Source organism: Pyrus communis, chromosome 13, assembly GCF_963583255.1.
Source record: "Pyrus communis chromosome 13, drPyrComm1.1, whole genome shotgun sequence".
Taxonomy (NCBI): domain Eukaryota; kingdom Viridiplantae; phylum Streptophyta; class Magnoliopsida; order Rosales; family Rosaceae; genus Pyrus; species Pyrus communis.
This window is the reverse complement of record NC_084815.1, coordinates 21,530,252-21,551,571: the sequence shown is the minus strand read 5'-3', so window position 1 is coordinate 21,551,571 and position 21,320 is coordinate 21,530,252. Positions and strand designations below refer to the sequence as shown.

Genomic DNA, 21,320 nt, shown 5'->3' with positions numbered 1-21,320 from the left:
TAGCTCGTACAAGTAACGAAATGACGGTCAATGAAAGTCAACAATCTCGCCGCTACGGGCATTTTCATCAATTCACTCTTTTAAAATTAATAAAATCGTAAAATTAGAGACGAGTTGTCATAATTTTAGGAATTACTCCAATCTAAACAAAAATTGACTAAAAAAACTTTAATTATATATGATTTGCGACCATTACCAACAGCATAGATTTAGGGCACTTGTGTCTATCAATGCCTTCATCATATATCACTAGGCAACACACACACAAAAAATATATGACCAATAATTGTTAATTAACTTATCTTAACTGATAAACTAGCGGTTAGTTTAGTAATAATTCTCTCTTCACAATTAAAAAAGATTTTGTGTTGAACTATTCCTCATTCGTTGATTAGAAAAATATTTTAATCAACGAAGATGATTAGTCCAAGTTGAAATTTATACAGCTAAAAATTAGTTGGTGGAAAAATTAAAAGATTACAAAAGGATTCAACTCTAACTTCTAAAACTACAGAGAAATCTCTCATTGGAAATCTCAAATGTACGTGATATACATTTGGAACATCCATAAAGATTTTGCTTTTCAACAATTAATCGAGGTCAAACTTTTAAGTATGACATGTTTACTTAATCAAGGAGGTACCATATATAAGTATATACCTCACATAAATCAGCAGTACTCAACCTAGACCTAGTTTTTAATAGATAACCCACTAACGATACAATTTGTTAGGGTTGTGTCATTTTGTGTCCAGTTGATGGATCATGCAAAAAATTATCATGCAAAATGTCTAAATCAGGCAAAAGATATCATATTGAATTCTTAACAAGTGACCGATAACGATCCAACTCATTAATAGGTTCTTAACAGGTGACCCGATAATGAACTGATTCCTTAACGGGTTGATCGAAAACCTGTTATTTTTGTATTCTTTCGTGTCGAATTAATGAGTGGTGTAACAAATTACTAGAATTAACTCATCCGTAATACTATTCCAAATTTATCTCAATAATTTTTTTTGTGTCATTTTCTTGCAAAACAGTGTTATTTCCTTATTGAGTTTTCTTAGTTCATCAATATTGTCTTGCATCAAGGGCGGAGCCAAGTACAAGGCTCCCCTAGGCTATAGCATGGAGAGAGTTTAGTTCTTCAAACTTAAAAATATTAATTTTTGGGTTAGTTTATGATTTTTTAATTGTCATATTTTGCTTAAGACATGAATTTTTTTATTACTAAGGCTGTTTTTAAGAATAATAAGAGCTAATAGATGTTAAATAAACTCATCACTTTAACTAATATTATATTTAATAGTAATAAATTAAAACTTCCATATTACAAATGGTTCCTTATTTTATTCACTTAAAAGCTTTGAAGGCTAGAAACCTAGAAAACATAACATAAAATTCTTACTTCAAATTACTACATTCAAGTTTTTACTATTATATAACTTTATGTAGGCAACATAGGATTAAAAATTTGATTTTGTAGTAATAGTTTTAGCTTAGTTCAGCTATTGAATAATTTCTGGCTACGCTATTGTCTTGCATTATGATGGTCATGGCAAACATTTGACCTAGGATTTTGACGGCATTTCCCAAGGGTTGGTCAACCAATTTTCAGCTCAGTTCGCGTCATTTTCTTGCGTAGTTTTGCTCATTGCATTCCAATTTTATATGATTTTATAACACTGAAAAATATTTTTGATAGGAATCAACTTTTCTTAGTGAAATCTTGTCCTTGTTTATAAATTTTGAAAAGCTTTCTTCTTATTTAAGTTATTGATTTTTAGTATGTAAGCATGACATGACATAAGTTTTCCATCTAATCTAATTTTTCAGATTGAGGCTCTTCATCGAATCGTTTTTGTGAGGATTCTGAAGATTCTCAAATTACATTCGTTTATCATACATCGTGCGGTGAGAAATCATGGTAATTTTTTAATTTAAAATTGAATATAAATAGTACCTGACGAAAATTGGCCGCACGATGTATGATCTGATGGTATTCCTCTTCACTTGAAAGTGAAAGGTTTTAAGTTCGAATCTCATGGATGACGAATTCGATACCAAATTAAATTGTCTATTGTGTGATTTTTCCGAACTTCCCCTCCCTTAGTGTAAAAAAAATAGATGTACTTAAAAAAAAAAAAAAACTCAAAGGATACGAAAGCATAATACAGGTAAGACAACTTTTTATTTCGATATTTTGTAAATGATTGATATATAACAAATTCTCTTGGAAGTTGGAATTTTACGATTGCAAGCTACAATGTTTTTGTAAGAGTTGCCCTAAATCTTTGTATGTGACAATGATACTATATGGTTAATTGTAAGATTATGCTAATGTAATCTAAGAAGCTAAGAACACATGATTCATAGATAAAATACTCACTCTATAATATTTTAAACATGAAAAATCATAATCTATGTAAACATAAAAACTCACTTAAATAATCAACACGAGATGACTTATTGGTTGTGGATAAATTTTAGACCCGTATTTCATACGACACATTATGAATTCGATTATTGATGCTAATGAATTACATGATGGCCATGAAGGTTATTAGTAAAACTACCAACTGATCATTTAAAAAAAAAAAAGAAAGATAAAAACCCACTTCAATGAAAAGATAAAACAAAAGCAAGAAAATAAGAAAAAGAAAAAGCACCATTTCACTTTCAAACGTAATTAGCAAAAATCCGAAATGGATACCAAATTTTCTCAGTCTCTGAGTGGTCACCACCATGTCTTCTAGTTCCCAGTCCAAATCATAACTTCGAATTGTTACCGACTCAAACAACACTTTATTTATTAAACTACTTAACAAAGCAGATTTAAAAACAAAATCCTCAAAATCAAATCAATAAAACTAAAATAAAAACAAAATCAAATTAAAAAAATTTAAAAATTAGAAAATCAAAAGAAGTGCAGATTAAAGGCAAACAGAAAGATGGAGACAGAGCATGAAGTAAGAGCAGCTTTTATGATTCCTTATTAACCCGTATATCTATCTATCTATCTATATATATACACGCACGCGCAAACATGGAACTATATAAATCCAGTCTTAGTGGGTTTTCATTATGTTCGAGATCTAGCATCGGAAACCTGCAATTTTCGTGGAAAATCGTTCTGGGATTTCTCGTTTTCTGAGAAAAAAAACTTTCGACCACTTCCATCAAATTTTCGGCAAAAGTTACAACTTTTGAACCCGCGACTTTAATTAACGTTTTCAAAGTCCTTCCAAATCTCCAAAACCGTCCTTTGTTAATTCATCTGTTCTGTTCGATTTGAACCGCAACCCTGACAACCCGGGGCCTTTGCGTTAAAGCTTCAATCTTCACCGTCCATCTGGCGATCAAACTCGGTTTTCTTCATCTGGGTTCTGCTATAAATCCGTCCTCGAGTGTTTGAGTTCTTCACACACACTCACTCACTCACTTTGTTTTTATTTTTTTTGCGGTCCTCCAGTTTCTTTGTTTTTGCAAAAATGGCCAGCTTTCTGGGGATTTTTACAATAAGGAACTTGCTCGTGCTGTCTCTGGCTCTTAATCTGAGCTTGGTTCTGAGGGTGGTTTACGAGGGCGGGAAGGATGGGGGCCCACATGGGTTCTCTGTGGAGGAGCAGAGAGTGCCGTCAATGGCGGACATGGGTTTTGGGAAGGAAGCTCAGGCGACGCAGAGGACGCGTCTGTCTGTTTCTTCATCTTCTGATCAAGATGTAATGGAGAAAGTTATCAATCTCGACCAGTAAGTGCTTCAAGACTCAGTTTTCTTTTTTAACTTTTTAAATTTGAGGATGTGATATCCTCATATATATATATATATATATTTTTTTTTTTTTTCATATTTTTTTTATTTTTAATCGTCTGATCGGATGAATTGAAGAAGATCAACGGGTAAAAATTAACTATGAGTATGGAAGAAATAAAAATCCACACACCCTTAAATTTGTTTTCAATTATATCATCTAATCCCTCCACTAAGATTTCTTAAGTATGTTTTAAAGTTGTGAAGTGATTTTTACATACGCGTTTTCTTCTCATGCACAATTCTATTTATTCGAGCATTTTAAATTGTAAAAATTCGAGACCACAAACAAACAGGGGTCCATATTCTAAGGGACAAGGATTCTCTCCGTATCCGAGAGATTAATCATTCTTGACTGTTTATTGTGGGCCAATCAGTTTTCGTTAGGTAATATTTATATTTAATTTTAAATATAAAATTTAAAATAATTTTTAACTGTATAATTTATAATAAACGTACAATATATAATAAACATACATGATTAATTGATCTCTCGAATTCTACAAAAAGGATTCGGAGAGAATCCTATTCTAAATATCTTTTCACTACTTTAGTCTTTAATAGTAAAATTGCGTCATAATCAACTCAACTTACGTCATACTTGTTTCGAGTGTATGACCTCTGTACGGTTGTGAGGGTGTTTAATTAAGTAACAATTAAGATTAACACTATGATTAAGCACATTACAAATTGGGATGTGATATCCATACCCACCTTTTACTTCACATGCTTTTTTAATTTTTGATCGTCGTATTAGATGAATTGAAAAAAATCAATGAACAGAAATTAATAAAGATATTTAAGAAGTAAAAAAGAATGGATATATTAACACTTCATTTCCAAATTCGGGTCAAAATGAATAGCTCGACCAGGGGCAAAATTGTTATTTTGAATTTCGTGATAAAATGGGAGGCATGGGGAAGTGTCAGGTATAGCAAGTGTGTGATGGCATATGGAATCTAATAAAGGGGTGGGGGTCAAAATAATGGAATATTATGTCAGAAACCTCACTTGACGTCACTGATATTTTTGCGAAAAAGACCTCAAAACATTAGCAATTTTCAGTTTTTGACTCAAATATTATTGCTTTCTTCATTTTTTTTTTCTGATTATTTTTTGCTTACTGTGTACTGTGCTGACAATTTAGGGCTAGGATAGGAAAAGGCAGGAGAGGTCCTTGTTTCGGGTAGAGATTTCCCATGGCGCATGTTAGAGTTGGCCAACCCTTTTGTACTCGATCATTGTTTTTCTGTCAGTCATTTTCCTGTTCCCAAGCTATAGGGGTGGTAGTTCTTTTGTATTTTAAAGATCTCAAAATATAACTTTAATCCCGAAATTTAATTTTTTTTACATCAAAATCCGTCATAAGTTTTTTACTTAAATAAAACTCATTGATTGATTAGATTTCACGTCAGCAAATTCATTAATTATATTTGACTTTACACATTTAAAAGTTTTTGATGCCCAAAACGTCCCTATTTGAATGTTTGATGTACACAATTAGTTCCATACCGATTGTAAGGGGGAGAATTAATGGTTTAACGAAAATAAAAAAAAACAATAAATTTATTGCCTAATATATAATAACAACAAAACATGCCTAATATATGTAATAATATATGCTTAGTTAAGTCTACAAATTATATTTTACATATAAATGTAGGTAAATTATTTCACACACATATATATACCAAAAAAAAAACATGGTTGGTATACGTAAAAATTCATGCAAAATAATTTACCTACAAAAAATGTTATTTGATTCAGTGGACCTACTATTCGAATTTTAAAATGTTAGATTGCTTAAAAAAAAGCAAAATAATTTCCCCACTATATGTAAAATACATGCAAAATAATTTACCTATATAATAAAGCAAACCCAATGCATGCAAAATAATGTACCTACATAAAAAAAAATTATTATTTTATTCAATACTATTGTACCCATTATTTTGTACATATAATAATAAAATGTGCTCAATATATATGGTGATGCATACAAAATAAAATACCTACAAAATATATGTTATTTGCTCATCATAAATTTACATATAGGTAGATTAATTAGTATAATATGTTTGATCATATATGTAGTACTGTGCATACATACATACATATATACATACATACATACATATACATATATATATTTGAACGTGTGTGTGTATATATATGGGTAAACTATATATATATTGAGCTTATGGTAGTACTATATACATTTGAACGTATATATGTATATATATGTGTGTTAGGGGTAATAATATGCAATAAATTATTTGTTCATTGTAATTAAGGTGAGCAATAATATTTATTAATTTATTTTGAATATTGTGATACAAGTTGTAAATATTTTGTATTAATAGGTAAATTACTTTCCTACATAACAATCACTTTTAAATTTGGGTTTTATTTGGATGTTTATAATTATGTGAGTTTTTATATAGGAAATAAGAGTTGCAAGGGTCTATATCTAAAGAATTCTTTTAAAGATTTCAACATGCACAATATATGGTGGTAATTGAGACAAATTCATGTTGATTATCGGATTGTCGGAATATCACTGTATCGATATCTAAAGTTAATCACGTAATATCATGTGTTATAACTTTTCAAATAGCGTGTTTGAGTAATTTAAAATACCAACTTGTTTCACCCAAGTTATTCTCACCAAATTTTTTTAGAGTTTATAGCAAAGCTGCCAAAGTTGGAGTCCCCGATGTGCATGTTTTTTATGGCAACTCTTACCCCAAGTGCATGTTGGCATGAGGCACTACATGGGGCTGCCTTTAGGCCTTCTGGGAAGTGCATAAAAGACTAAAGTGCGCCGTGGGCTGTCTGAGATCTGTAAAACTTTTGGCCGCCCAAGTTGTAAATCTACTTTTCATGGCCTTTCATTTTAGTCCCCATATCAAGATTGTCTGGATCTTACCACCCTCTGGGACCCACAAAAGATTTAACCCATCTGATTAAGGTCTGACGTTAGATGGATACACTAATCATTGATCTGCTGCTGCTGATCTACCTCCTTGGCTCCTTGCAATTTTAGAGAATCTCATTGCAGTGTGACAGACTTTAATTTTTGGGACATTATGTTTATGATCATTGTTTCTACTCTTTTGTCGGTTTTATGAGGAGAGATTTTACCATATAATTGTTGAAGTATCTTCTATTTTTATGTATCTCATCATGTGACAGTGATAGATAATCATTCTATAGAAGAGATATTACAACAGTCACGCGCAATATTTTGCTTTTTGTGACTTTCATTATGTGTTTTTTTCAACCTTTTGACATGGAAAAAGGTGAATTTTAGAAAAAAATTGAAGACTTTACAGTGATCCCACATCAAACTGCCAGCTTTGTAGTTTGTAGTAATTTTATTTTGTAACCATGAGTTTACATGTTACTTTGTTTTTAACTTTTGGTGAATGCAGTGGTGACCCAACAATGTACGAAAATTACTGGCAGCAGATGGGTGAAAGAACCACGGTTGTGATCCCTGGGTGGCAGTCTATGAGCTATTTTTCAGATGTCAAAAACCCTTGCTGGTTTTTGGAGCCAGCGTTTGCCAAACAAGTTGTGAGACTACACAATGTGGTTGGCAACGCCGTCACTGACGGCCGCCAAATCGTGGTCGGGACAGGTTCATCCCAGCTGTTTTTAGCTGCCCTCTATGCCCTAGCTCCAAAAGATGGATCCGAGCCAATGAGTGTGGTTTCGGCAGCCCCATATTACTCGGTGAGCTTGTTTGTTACTTTGTGTTTAACCGCGTTTTGCTTTGTTTGGTGCTTTAAACTTTTAGATTTTCGAATTCTTTAAGGTCACTAGGAACTTGTTCACTTGCTGGCAAATCAAGGCAAAGTCAAATGCATCAGTGATGAAACCACATTGTTTATTCTCCTAATTTTTTGTTTGTTTATATAATCACTTTTGTTTGTGGACATGCTTTTTTTCAATGGCGTCCACTTTAATTAGAAAATTAATTACCATAAGTCAGATATTTAGTGTGAAAGTGATGGCGTCATCTTGCTTAATCTTTCGGCTTCTTGTGCATAATAAAGAGCATCTGCAAGAAGCTTGTAAGTTAGAGGGTGTAGTCAATTTGGATTTCATGGGATTTTAATAGACTTTTTTTTAAGTGACAGATTTCAAAGGATTTTAAAAGATTCTCAATTCTATATGGATTTCTATTATAGATTTCTATGGAATTGTATGGATTTCTTTCGTGAATTTCTTAGGATTTATTAGTTAAGATGTTTGAGAGGTTTACGCAGTGCAATTTATGTGTAGAATTGGAGGGGCCCTCAAATGTTGTCTGCGACTCTATATTTATAGTAGCTGTCTTTTGCTTGGCATGGCTTGATAGCTTGGTAGAGTCCAATTGTCGCTATAACTTTGTAGAACATCACTTGACTCAAACTTGTGTCCCATCACCTTAGCCGTCCAATATCTTCAAGATATGATAAAGGCTATCTTGTAATTTTCCTTGAAAAGATTAAATATATCTTCCCACATACGTGGCCTGACCAAATGAATGCATCCTATTCCAACCGAAACTTCTCTTTCTCCACTATATTGGTCCAAGTGCAACCGTGCATGCATGATAATTAAAATACCATTGTGGATAGTTTTGCATTATCTGCAAAACCATCCTAATCCCATCACATCACCTTATTTTAACTAATCCAAAAGACATATCCGCATGCTTATCATCCAATATTAATTGCATCCTTGTGGTATTGTTCCACGTGGTTCTGCATGCAAGATAGGACTCTAATGTTGCACGGCATTTTACATAACCTCTTCTGCATGGAGCTTTATGCGTATCACAACTTTGTACACTTTAAGGATATTTTCAAGATAATTACTATGATAAAAAAAAAACAATAGTAATGTTAAGAAAAATCTCTAATCATCCGACGACCTCGATTATTTGAACCGATGGTGTAATTTTGGGTCCAAACAACTTCACAAACACATCAGGATACATTCTATACCTTTGTCGGAAATCCTCTGGACGGTCCTCTTTCAATACTTTATGTATATAATTGTATCATTCCATAGTAATTGATCGTCGATTTAAAGGACGTTCAATAGGTTGTCCAAATGTAATTATAAGCTCTTTTAGCACGTGGACTACAGCTTGAATTGCCATCAATGAATATTTAATGGTTTCATAAAGTTCTTCTTCCTCAATTTGTTCTTCATCAGTTTCTTCTTGTTCTTTAATTTGTTCTTCCACCATTTGCTCCACTTCCATTTCTTCCCCACCTTCGGCTTTTGTGCTTGTTTGAGACATTACATAAACTACCCAATCAAATAAACAAAACCATAAAGAAGTTAACAAACTGAAACCCATATATATAATATCAACTATAAGAGATAAAGAAATATAGATAACGTCAAAGACACAAAATAATTAAGAACAGTAAGAAACCTCAGTTGCTCCAGCCGACCATAAATACAGTAAGCCCTAGTAATTCTTCTTTCCCATTATTCTTACCATCTAAAAAACACAAACCACAATTAAACCAATTATCAATTTTAAGGAGCTAAAAACACGTGATTTTGTATTCATGAAAAAATGCTAATCATAATAACCAAATTCATAAAACACCCAAAGACCAATTCAACCATGAATTTTTCATATCGAAAACATGATCTAATTTGGTAGCCAAATAAAGCAGAAGCTCAATACCATTGCTCAAGGCCTGCGAGCTATTTCAGGCAAACCAATTCAACCATGACCGTTATTATATCTTGAATTTTCTCGGCAACCAAACAAAAACCGAAGAATAATCCAAGTAGTTCATACTGTTAAACAAGAAACCAAGTCAACATGAAAGTCCTATTCAATTACTTAACAGCTTTGCATTTAACTGTAATTGTAGATAATTCAGTTTAGATATGTATCACTTTGTCTAGGACTCATCCTTTGAAATCTACATGTACCGTGAGTATCAGTGAAGAAAGAAAGTCTTCCACAAATTCTCATTTTGATAACATTGTTCCTTTATCTCTGCACTACATTTTCTACACGTACATTCAAGGGGGGAGGGTTGAAAATTTCTGCTTTATTAGCGCTGAAAGCTAACAGACCTTGGTACTGAATTAGATCATGGTATTGAAATTTCTGCTTTATTAGCGCTGAATTCCAATTGGTTTCTTGTTATTGTTGAACTTTCAATATTCTGTATGGGTTCCTGAACTTTCTCGGCAAACAAACAGAATGCAAAGAATAATCCAAGTAGATGAGAAATGGGTAAGAAAAACGTACTTGCAGGTGTGGATTCAGGATGATGTATCTTCAGTTTGCGAGCATGACTCTTCCTCTTCTGTTGTCTGGCGTGAAAGAAATCAGAGGGGGGGGGGGGGGGGGGACGGTTGGATTGTTGATAGCATTTGGTATTTAAATTACCCATCTTCAAATCCATTGAAATCCCCCATTCCTTAAAATCCTAGTAAATCTTTAGTATTCTCACTACACCTAGATTTGGATGAACTTTTTTAAAACGTAATTGACTACCCATGGATTTGAATGTATTATTTAAAATCCTGCTAAATCCTAACTTGACTACATCCTGATTTCAAAGTCCTTTAAAATCCTTTTTAAAATTTTAATTGACTACATTCAGATTTTAGAGTCTATTAAAATCCTATCAGATCCTAATTTGACTACACCCCCTTTAGTTAGTTACGAGTATTCATCCCTAGAAGGCTTGAGTTAGTTCACTTGTGTGACATTAATAATATGGTATTTAATTTGCCTGCCTTGCTTTTGAAGCTTTTGATTTTTGCAATCTTAAATATTTTTCTAATTTCAGCTTAACATTTCAGATATATATTTTTTGGAATCTTAAGCTTTCATATATATATATATATATATATATATATTTGTTTTTGTTTTAAATTTACATCACATTTTACAGTCTGCTATCAACTCAAATCCGTAACATTTTAGTGTGTCTAGTTTTAGCGAAGATCACACTTCATTTTTTCCTTGGAAACTAGAAAGATAATTCATCGCGTGCTGGCGATAATTTGAAATTGCATTCTTTGCTGCTCGTTTGTAAATGTTTCTAAGATGTAAGGTGGTTTCTTTGCAGTCTTACCCCTCTATGACAGACTGCTTGAAGTCTGGCTTGTACAAATGGGCCGGTGATGCCCGAAGCTTCAACAAAGAGGTGCCTTATATAGAGCTAGTGACCTCCCCAAACAACCCTGATGGATTCGTCAGGCATTCCATGGTCAATCGAACAGGGGGTATATTGGTTCATGACTTGGCCTACTACTGGCCACAATATACCCCGATTTCTTCTCCCGCAGACCATGATCTGACCCTGTTCACAGTCTCCAAAGCTACTGGCCATGCGGGGACACGCATTGGGTAAGCTCAATGCTGTAATCACAGAGTCTTAGTTCTTGTGTCCTGGTTGTGTTGCTCTACGAACACTAGTTTTCGCATTACGAAAAAATGATCTCTACTTGAATTTCTCTTCCAGGTGGGCTCTTGTTAAAGATCTGGAAGTTGCAAAAAAGATGATCAAATTCATAGAGCTCAACACCATTGGCGTGTCCAGGGATTCGCAGCTCCGAGCTGCCAAGATTTTAGAGGTGATGACCAACACCTCTGAAAACCTTGGCAGCTTTGATTCCCACGAATCCTTCTTCAAGATTAGCTACCACCTCATGGCAGAGAGGTGGCAGCTACTTAGAGCGGCGGTGAACAGGAGCAGAGAGTTTAGTCTGCCCGACTTTACACCAGGGTTCTGCCACTTCCTCAACCAGGACTCCCAGCCTCAACCTGGTAAGTGAAAAATCATGAAACGATTAATTAAGAGTCACCATACATAACCTTGTAAACATTTCTGAAGCGTTTAAAGTGAACTTTACTGTTTACCTCTTTTGCAGCTTTCGCATGGCTAAAATGTGAGGACGATCACGTGGAAGATTGTGAGAGCTTCTTAAGAGGATACAAGATATTAACAAGAGGAGGAAGGCACTTTGGAGTTGGTCCAAAGTACGTCCGCATAAGCATGTTGGATCGGGACAACAACTTCGACTTATTTGTTAAGCGACTGTCCACGATCCAGTCATGACAGAATGGAACGCTATGTTCTTCCTCATCATGTTCTATCTTTTGGCGCAAAGGTGGATGTGGACCTGTTGCAGAGGAAGGTGAGGGGAGTGTCACATATTGATGTGGACCTGTTGCAGAGGAAGGAGAGGGGAGTGTCACATATTCGTTCATATGTAGAGTAGTAACGGAAAGTAATACAAACTGTATTCATCTATTTAAATGATATGATTTTTCAATGAAATTTACGAGTCCAAATTCGTCGGTCCTTCGAAGAATGAAGTTTTTGGACTAAATTTGCAGAAAAACTTAAGCAAGAAGTCCATGATAAGTAAATGAATATACCTTCCAGCCAAGGAGGAGGTTGTAGCTCCTTACATGCCCACCATCAGATTCAGAGCGCATTCCCACTCTCCCATGCCACTCATTTCTACAATCCCAACTTCAACTCCCTCAAGTTTTCCTCTCTTTTAGGCTTTTCCTTCCCTCTCTTTCTTCCACTAAAACCTAGAAATCGACTCAAAGTTCTAAGTTGGCAACCATGACAAAAGTTCGACCGATAAAAACGATGGTGAAATCAAACTTAATCAGCTACAGACAAAAATTTTACTGATTTCACGTGAAATCTGAAATCACACATGTATAAACAATTGTTGATTGTGTTCAATCAGTGTGGTTGACTTACAAATCCCTTTTGTTCTTTATAGTTTAAAACACTACTAGAAAGTGATAACTGGGAACTAATGAATATTGTGTAAATGTTTGTTTGTTTGTTTTTTATTTTTTATTTTTTATTTTTTATTTATTTTTATCTTTTATCTTTATCAAAATTATGTAAAATGATTTGGGGATAAATTCTTTAAATGAGATTACGATATATGCAGAGACGAATATTTCACCAATTTTAATTTCATGTTGCTTACGCAAATATCAAACTGAATAGAGATACAAAAAAAATCTCGATAATTATCTGGTCCATGTCCTACGTCTCCCTCCTCATTTTAAACGTTATCCGCTCGCCATAACCGTTGCACATCTCTAGTCTGACTCCATGAAGTCAAGCATGCACTGAGTGATGCATGCCGCTTATATCTTGGTGATAGGATATCATATTGCTTGGCCTTTCTCCAGTTATTCATATTCATCATCAACAATAACAGCAAGATGCTTCATACAATTGAAGCCTGGCCTCCCAGGCTTCACTTGTCTAAAGCAAAACTCTTTTAGCATTTACCACAAGTCTGCGTATCCTCTTACCCCAATTTAGAAGAATTCAATTTAGATAAGTAAATTCATGAGCACACATCACCAGCTTGGGCTGCTTCATGTGCCTGCTGCTCGTCTGGAGTTTCTTCCACGATCCACTAGTTAGCAGCTTCTAGTCATAAGAATCATGCACTTTCCTGTTGGAAGTTGCATGATCGAAAATCTGCATGCATTGTTAACGTGACGGAGCCACCGCCGTTAACATAATCAGGCGATCGAAGAGCAAAGAATGATGTGCCTCAACGGTTTGCCACTTCAGTACTTCCACCAACTGAATCATGGTTCACGAATTCTGCCGGGGACTGAAAACTGCCATGGCAAACTTGGTCAAATTTCTCCCATGCCACTCATTTCTATAGTGAAAGTACGTTTCCATTACTTTTCTCAAATATATCTCTTTCTCAACTATTCTCACCTCTCTCCCTCTCCTTCTCCCTCAAAAACCTAAACACCTACTCTCTAAGTTGACGACCATGATAAAATGAAAAGACTAGTTGTGAACAGTATATTTATCACATTCCTAAAGAAAGTTGAGAGGTACTTATAGAAAATTGGACGATGAAACCTATATGGGGTCAAAACTTGTTTAGCTAAAGCTAATTAATTCTTTTTACATGTTTCATGTGAACATACTCTGAAGGCAAACGATGGTTACAAAACGTAAAAGCTAATCGAGACAGTTTATGATACATTTATTAATTTTCTTGTTAGTTCACATGATGTTGGTTATAAAATTGATTTACTCACAGACAACACACATTCACCAGTTTCACGTGAAATGACAGAGGAGGTCATGCATGCGTATAATAGTTACAAAATTTAAATAGCATTCACTTGTTTCACATGAACATACTGAGAAGTCAGGCAGTAGTGTCAGAAAGTAAAAGCTAATCGACATAATTTTTTACACACGTATTAATTTTCTTGTTAGTTCATGTGAAGTTGATAATAAAATTAGTTTGGTGACAAAAGAAGCATCAACAATTTCACGTGAAATGATAGAGCAAGTGACACATGCATATAACAGTTACAAATTTTAAATATCATTCACTTTCTTCACGTGAAGATACATAGAAGGCAGGCAATAGCTACATAAAGTAAAAGTTAAACGAAACAGTTTATGAGACACGTATTAATTTTCTTGCTAGTTCACGTGATATTGATAATAGAGTTTGTTTGACGACAAAAGAAGCGTCAACAGTTTCACGTGAACTGACAGAAGAGGTGACACATGCATGTAACAGTTACAAAATTTAAATATCATTAACTTGTTTCACGTGTACATACATAGAAGGCAAGCAATAGTTATATAAGTAAAAGTTAACCGAAACAGTTTTTGATACACGTATTAATTTTCTTATCAATTCATTTGATGTTAATAATAAAGTTAATTTGGCTACAAAAAAAAGCATCAGCAGCTTCACATAAAATGACAGAAGAGATTACACTATATATAATAGTTACAAAATTCCAATACGATAATTAATCGAAATGAATTATGGTAATTGATAATAAAATTTATTTTTATGTCACTTTCACGTGATGGAATCCTCCAAGTAAAAGTTGTTGAAAAACACCTTTAGAAATGAAAATTATATTTATATTAAGACAAGTGATACATGCTCATCTTTATCTTGTTGGCTTTCATTTGATTTCTTCAATCTAATGTCGTTTCCTTAAATTTATTATTCTCTGATGGTTGAATATTGATGCATAATGAAAATTTATAATCAAATTTATTGTATATGTGATATAGTTTTACTGGGTGTTGGGTCTCATATATGTTTTATGAGACAACCTATAAATTTCAGGTAGAAGAGAGAGTCCACAAGGGGGGACAAATTTTGAATTTCAAGGAGTACAACGGTAATTTTTGAATTATAGAGTGTAAAATGAGATTAAAATGGAGTTCTAAGTATTGTAGCTAAAAATAGGGTAAATTACATAATACCCCCTCAGGTTTGAGGTCTATTACAACCCCATACAACATCTTTAAAACATTTCGCTTTCATACATCCCATACCATTTTATTTCAAAATAACACCTCCGTTACATTTTCCATCCATTGGTCTGTTAAATGCTGACATGACATTAGTGGACCTTGTTACACGTTAGCCCTCTCCCTCCAAAACTTGCACACTTGGAGCCACGTGGATTGACAACATGGTAAATTTAAAATTAAAAAGTTTCTTGAATCTCTAACCCACTATTCCCATCCCAATAACCAACACAACCCCACTATCATCGAGCACACCACCATTCCCAAACCCAGAATCGAGAAGGATAAAGTTCTGGTAACCCTAGCCCCCGGTAGTGAAACCCTACTTCCATTGCGAAACTCTATTTCCATCACTCTCTACCCGTCGATGTCCTATTGGCGTCGTACTCAGTACCCATAACAACCTTTAACCCACGACCTGCAACCCACAACCCACAATCCACAACCCAGAACTAACTCCCGATTGCAACGATAATCAAGTGCTTCGAAGTTGAAGGTTGAAAATGACCTAGGAAAGGAGGGAGGATCCGTTGGATCCATTCCTAACATACGGTTAGTGCTTTTTGGTTTATTTATTTTGTGTTGTTCTATAATGCTTGGACTATTCGAAAATGGTTGGAGTGTTCGAAAATGTTGGGGATATGAAATTGTGTGTACTTTGTAATTTTGGATCTATACTTCCTAATTTTAAATTGCTTTGTTCGAAAATGGAGGGGAACTAAATATTGTTTGGTGTTGTCGGTTAATGGAGGACTTTTGTCTTTGTTTAATCATGTTGGAAAAAAGCTTGTGGGTTATGTATGTTTGGCAGTGCTTTGTTTATACCTTTATCTGTGTCTTGTGTGTATGATGCTTTATTTATGCCTTTATCTATGCATTTAGCTATGCCTTTATTTGGGACACCACATTGTCATTTGTAGTGTGTCTTTATCTGTGAATTGTTTTGTGGTCTTAGGTCTTGAATTTTAGGTTTCATCAATTTAAAATAGGAATTTTTTATGTAGAAATTGGGATTTCATTAGTTTATAATAAGGTTTTTTATGCTACAATTTCAGGGAATAATGAACTATTCACAATCAAAATGTATCACGGTGGATAACTTAGTGAAGACTTCTATGTTGGAGCGAATGTGGATTTCTTTGATAATTGTGACAAAGATTTCATGTCATTGCTTGAGGTTGACAATATGGTTGAGGAACTGGGATATGGAAATGTCTTCATGAGTTACCAGTATCAGATCCCAGGGATGGAAATTCGAAATGGGTTGAAGCCTTTGATGACAGATTCAGATGTTATCAACATGTGCACATTTGTGCCAAACCACACTTTGAATGATGTGTGTATTGAGAAGATAACACATGAAGAATATGTCTCTCAAGAGATGGAGTTTATGAAGTCATTTGAACCGGTTGCTCAGAGTAGGGTGGTTATTGAAGAACTTGATGGTAATGAGGATGACAAATGCAATTGATAGCGGAAAGGCCAATGCAAGTGAATAGAGGAAAGGCCAAGTTAGCCATAGAATATCCAATCAGTGGCCTTGGTGGTGAATGCAGTGTGCCTTCCCAATGTGTGACTCAAGTTGTTGAAGAAGTGCCTGATGAAATGGGTGATGGAGTAGTTGGTGAAGACTATGTGGATGTTTGTTATCCCAAGGTCATGTACTTAGAAATATATGGACACTTGATCCAGCCAATGAATAGGATGTCAATGTGGGAGGTCACTGAAAATCCACCTATCCAGCCCCTTCTATATACTAGACAACTTGGAAGACCCAAGAAGAAGAGAAACAAAGAGGCTGCAGAAAAGGAGAAAGAAGCTAATCCTACACAAAATGAGGCCACTAACATAAGTGGAGATATTCCACAGTCACAACAGCTCTCAAGGAAAGGCCAAGGGACCGTCAAATGTGGAATATGTAAAAAAGAGGGCCACAATACCATGACTCATTATAGGCATTTTCCTACAAGACAAGAGGTGACATATAACCTTGTATAAAGTTATATGATTTCTAAGTTGATTTAAGACTTTATTAATCCTGAAATCCTTTAATTTGTTTTAGGCATCAAGTTCTGCACATGGAGCATCTAGTAATCCAGGTGGTGTACCAAGGAAGAGAGGAATGAAACCTAAGGTAAGCACTGTTTCACTTGTTTTATTTACTTAGGGTTTGTAAATGAATTTGTGGCCTATATTGTGATAACTTAGGGATTCTTTTGTATGCATTGGATGTGCATATTCTTTTGTGATAACTTGTGGCCTATATTGTTGTTGATTTGGATATGTTGTACTGAACATTGGATGTAGGCATCAAGCATAGCTGGATGAGGTAATTCAGAGGTTCAAACAAATGGAGGAGTGAAGAAGAGAAAGAAAAGGCAACCAAGAAAGTGAAAAGTGTTGCTATACAAGAACAAACTGGGTTTTTTGATATTGGAATTTTTTGCTAGTGGCTGGAATTTTTTGTGAATGTTGGCAGCAACTAGGAACTGTTTTTTTGCTTAGTTATGAATTGTTATTTTGCTCTCAATTGGATTTGTAGCTTAGTAGGAACTATTATTTTGCTACTAGCTGGATATCCTTTTGGGAACATGCTAGCTTGTTGGGGTTCAGAATTGTTATTTCCAGTTGAACTCCTAGATGTTAGCTTTGGTTGCCAATATATGGAACATGCTTGTTATTTGGTTACCAAGAAAGTGAAATATATTGCTACTTTAGTTGCCTATTTGGATATTGGAATACATTTTTGCCTATTCATTGATTACCAGGCTCAATTATGTGGGAATATGCATTTCTGCATTTTGGATTGCATCTGATTCAATTGTTCATAATTTAGCTACCAAAACCCATAAAGAAATAGGAATTAAAAAAAAAATGGTGGGAAAATTTTGAAATTTGAAATTTTGGCCACATGGTACTTTTGCTGAGTTGGCATGACGTGGCAGATGGATATCCACATGTGCAAGTTTTGGAGGGAGTGGGTTGACGTGTAACGGGGTCCACTAATGCCACATCAACATTTAACAGACCAATGGATGAAAAATGTAACAGAAGTATTATTTTGAAATAAAATAGTACGTGAGGTTTGAAAGTGAAATGTTTTAAAGATAGGGGTGTGATATCCACACACCCCATTTTACTTCTCACACACATTTTCAATTTTTTACCGTCGGATCGGATGAATTGAAGAAGATCAACGGACAGAAATTATCAAGAAGTGTGTGAGAAGTAAAATGGGATGTGTAGATAGCACACCCCTAAAGATATTGTATGTGGTTGTAATAGACCTTAAACCTAAAGGGGTATTATGTAATCTACCCTTGAAAATAAGCAATGTAAATTCAATAAAGATAAATCCAAATCCACAAATATTTTCTCTCAACTAAAAGAGTTGGGGTTTGTAGGCCCAAATCCTGGGTCGGTTGTACGCCCAAATCCTTCTCGTGGGTCAACCAACTGCACAATTAACTTGAATTTTAAATCCATTCCGATCTTGGATTAAATCTAAATTCAATTAAAAAAAAAACCCCATCCAAAACCCTAGGGTTTTCAAATCCTCTTTTCTTCCTCTCCGTTTCCAAAACCCCGAGAAGCTGTGAGCGCGGAGAACGGCAGAGGCCACCATCCGCCGCCACCATGTCGATGTCAAAGAGCTCCAAGATGCTGCAATTCATAAACTATCGGATGCGAGTGACGATCCAAGACGGCAGGCAGCTCGTCGGCAAGTTCATGGCCTTCGATCGCCACATGAACCTCGTCCTCGGCGACTGCGAGGAGTTCCGGAAGTTGCCACCACTGAAAGGCAAGAAGACCAACGAGGAGCGCGACGACCGCCGGACACTAGGCCTCGTCCTCCTCCGGGGCGAAGAGGTCGTGTCAATGACCGTCGAGGGCCCGCCTCCTCAGGAAGAGTCTCGAGCTAAGGCAGCCAGTGCCGCCGCTTTGGCTGGTCCAGGATTGGGCCGCGCCGCTGGACGAGGTATCCCCACTGCTCCTCTCGCCCAGGCCCAGCCCGGTCTCTCTGGCCCGGTTCGCGGCGTCGGTGGACCAGCCCCAGGTATGATGCAGCCCCAGATCTCGCGTCCGCCAGTTCCGAACCTCTCCGCGCCACCTATGTCGTACCCGGCCGCTCCAGTGATTCGTCCACCAGGGCAGATGCCTGGATATCCCGGGCAACCTCCGATGGGTCGTGGTCCACCTCCTGGTGTTCCGCCCCCTCAGTTTGCTAGGCCTCCTGGTGGGGGTCCACCTCAGCAATTCCCTGGCCCGCCACAGATGCAGTTTGGGCAGAGGCCTATGGGACCTCCGCCGCCTGGGCAGATGATGAGGGGTCCACCGCCTCCACCTCGCCCCGGAATGCAAGCTCCCCCACCCCGTCCCGGAATGCCTCCTCCACCTGGCGGTGGAATGCATATGTTTGGACCGCCTCGTCCTGGAATGCCACCTCCACCCAACCCTCAGAACCAGCAGCAAAATCAGCAGCAACAGTGATTGGTACTTCCTCACTTCATTTGTTTTGTTTCAATTCTGAACCGTTGGATTTGGCATCTGTTTCTGAATGATGATATACATAATCTCCTGTTATGGTGTTGGATGTTTGGCATATGCTGTGTGTCATTGGTAGTCTTTAAAGTTAATGGTTTCTATAGCAATTTCAGTTATTGAATGGAACCTTATGACATTGCGACGAGAGGGACCATTGAGAACTACCAAGACTATTCTTGTTTTAGTTCTGCTGCCGAATTCTATGTTGTTTGTTGAAGGAGATTTCTTTCTCCTCTTTAACACCAAATCTCAAGACCTGCAAGCCTATTCTTTGTGTTGTGAATGCCATAATGTATTTTTATGAAATAGTATGATGTTATATTCTGCTGCACACAACTCATCTGGAACTCGATCTTCCATCCTATATCACTGTTCTAGTCTAAATACTCACAAGTTGACAACCTTTGATGTCCACTAATGGGAAAATTGCACTTATATGCGTAACATATATAAAGGATTTGTCATATTATAGTCTATAGAAATGGGGTATGATCGCATGGTATTGGTCGTATTGCTGTTGCAAAAAGTTGTGTCATTGTCCAACATCAATGTGTAGTAGTCTTGGTATGTTATTTTACTCTCCCTCTAGTTGTCACTGTAAAGTTTAGATGCTAATTTTACTCTCCTTTTTTGTAGAACCAGTTAGTAGATCCTGTTTTTAAGTCTTGGGCTTGTTCATCTTAACTTTTAAGTGATTAGAAAATAGAATAGCTGTTGGATGTCATGTTTAGCGAACGTTGCTGTACAATTGTCCCTCTATTTGCTGTAAGAATGTCCAGTCTTGGTAAAATGGGGGTTGGGGTGAAACACCCTAACAAACAAAAATAAATCATGATACAAATATCCTGATCCTTAGTAACCCGCAATATGTCATTGTTCAAGAGTCGAAACACACCACCCTCACAACTTCTTATCCTTTTTAACTCAAGATTCAGGCACTAAAATTGCAGTTGTAATAGTCATAACAAACTTCAGCATTTAGTTTTTAGGTTTATATAAAATTCTTGTGAATCTTTATTTTTACATAGGAGTGGAGGTTAGGACGTTTTGTTTTTTTTTTTTTTGTTTTTTGTTTTTTGTCAAACGATTTTGTTAGATTAGACGTTTTGCTTCTTTTAGCTTTACATTTTTTTTTTCCAAACAATCTCTTTTAATTGGAGAAATCAGTTGAAGTAAAGAAGCGCGATTGTATAACTTATATTACCATTACAATCATGATTTTGTAAGATCGTTTCTACTATCTATTTAACGAATTGCTGCTGTTGCCACTTTCATTTATGAAAATTACACTTTTTTGTCAGATTGATCTTTCATTCTCTTCTTGCTTGGAAGTTGACTTGAACCCATTGTTTGTATTTTTTTTCGTGTTGCAGGTTCATTAGATGTGACTTTGAGGAATGCTGCTGCCTTGCATATTGTTTCAGTTTTTGTAATGGGTTTGAGCCTGTGCGGACCTTCCTCATCCTGTAGCTTTGGAGTGCTATGATATGTAGCTAAACTACTGACCCTAAAAGATATTTGTAGGTTTGCCAATTAATATTGAAATGCCTCTCTCTTTTTCCTCTCTCTCTCTCTCTCTCTCAGAGCAATTTTTCGGTGTGTCCATAACGCGGCTTAAT

The 21,320-nt window shown here is 35.8% G+C and overlaps 2 protein-coding genes across 2 annotated transcripts; both read left to right on the top strand.

The window, feature by feature from the left end:
* The first annotated feature begins 3,040 nt into the window (after window positions 1-3,040).
* Window positions 3,041-12,176, top strand: LOC137713221 (tryptophan aminotransferase-related protein 2-like). The gene is made up of 5 exons (XM_068452498.1): window positions 3,041-3,754; window positions 7,249-7,552; window positions 10,921-11,201; window positions 11,317-11,621; window positions 11,726-12,176. The coding sequence occupies exons 1-5, from the start codon at window positions 3,495-3,497 to the stop codon at window positions 11,911-11,913; spliced, it is 1,338 nt and encodes a 445-aa protein (XP_068308599.1). The 5' UTR covers window positions 3,041-3,494; the 3' UTR covers window positions 11,914-12,176.
* A 6,494-nt stretch (window positions 12,177-18,670) lies between these two features.
* Window positions 18,671-21,269, top strand: LOC137712548 (uncharacterized). The gene is made up of 2 exons (XM_068451626.1): window positions 18,671-19,650; window positions 21,075-21,269. Exon 1 carries the CDS (start codon window positions 18,793-18,795, stop codon window positions 19,645-19,647), a length of 855 nt encoding a protein of 284 aa, XP_068307727.1. The 5' UTR covers window positions 18,671-18,792; the 3' UTR covers window positions 19,648-19,650; window positions 21,075-21,269.
* Window positions 21,270-21,320: the final 51 nt, after the last annotated feature.

Excerpts from the sequence above, each read along its gene's own strand:
- LOC137713221 (XM_068452498.1), top strand. The coding sequence starts at position 3,495 with ATGGCCAGCTTTCTGGGGATTTTTACAATAAGGAACTTGCTCGTGCTG. Across the intron at positions 7,553-10,920 it reads CGGCAGCCCCATATTACTCG|TCTTACCCCTCTATGACAGA; the intron begins GTGAGCTTGTTT and ends GTTTCTTTGCAG. Across the intron at positions 11,202-11,316 it reads CATGCGGGGACACGCATTGG|GTGGGCTCTTGTTAAAGATC; the intron begins GTAAGCTCAATG and ends TTTCTCTTCCAG.
- LOC137712548 (XM_068451626.1), top strand. The coding sequence starts at position 18,793 with ATGTCGATGTCAAAGAGCTCCAAGATGCTGCAATTCATAAACTATCGG.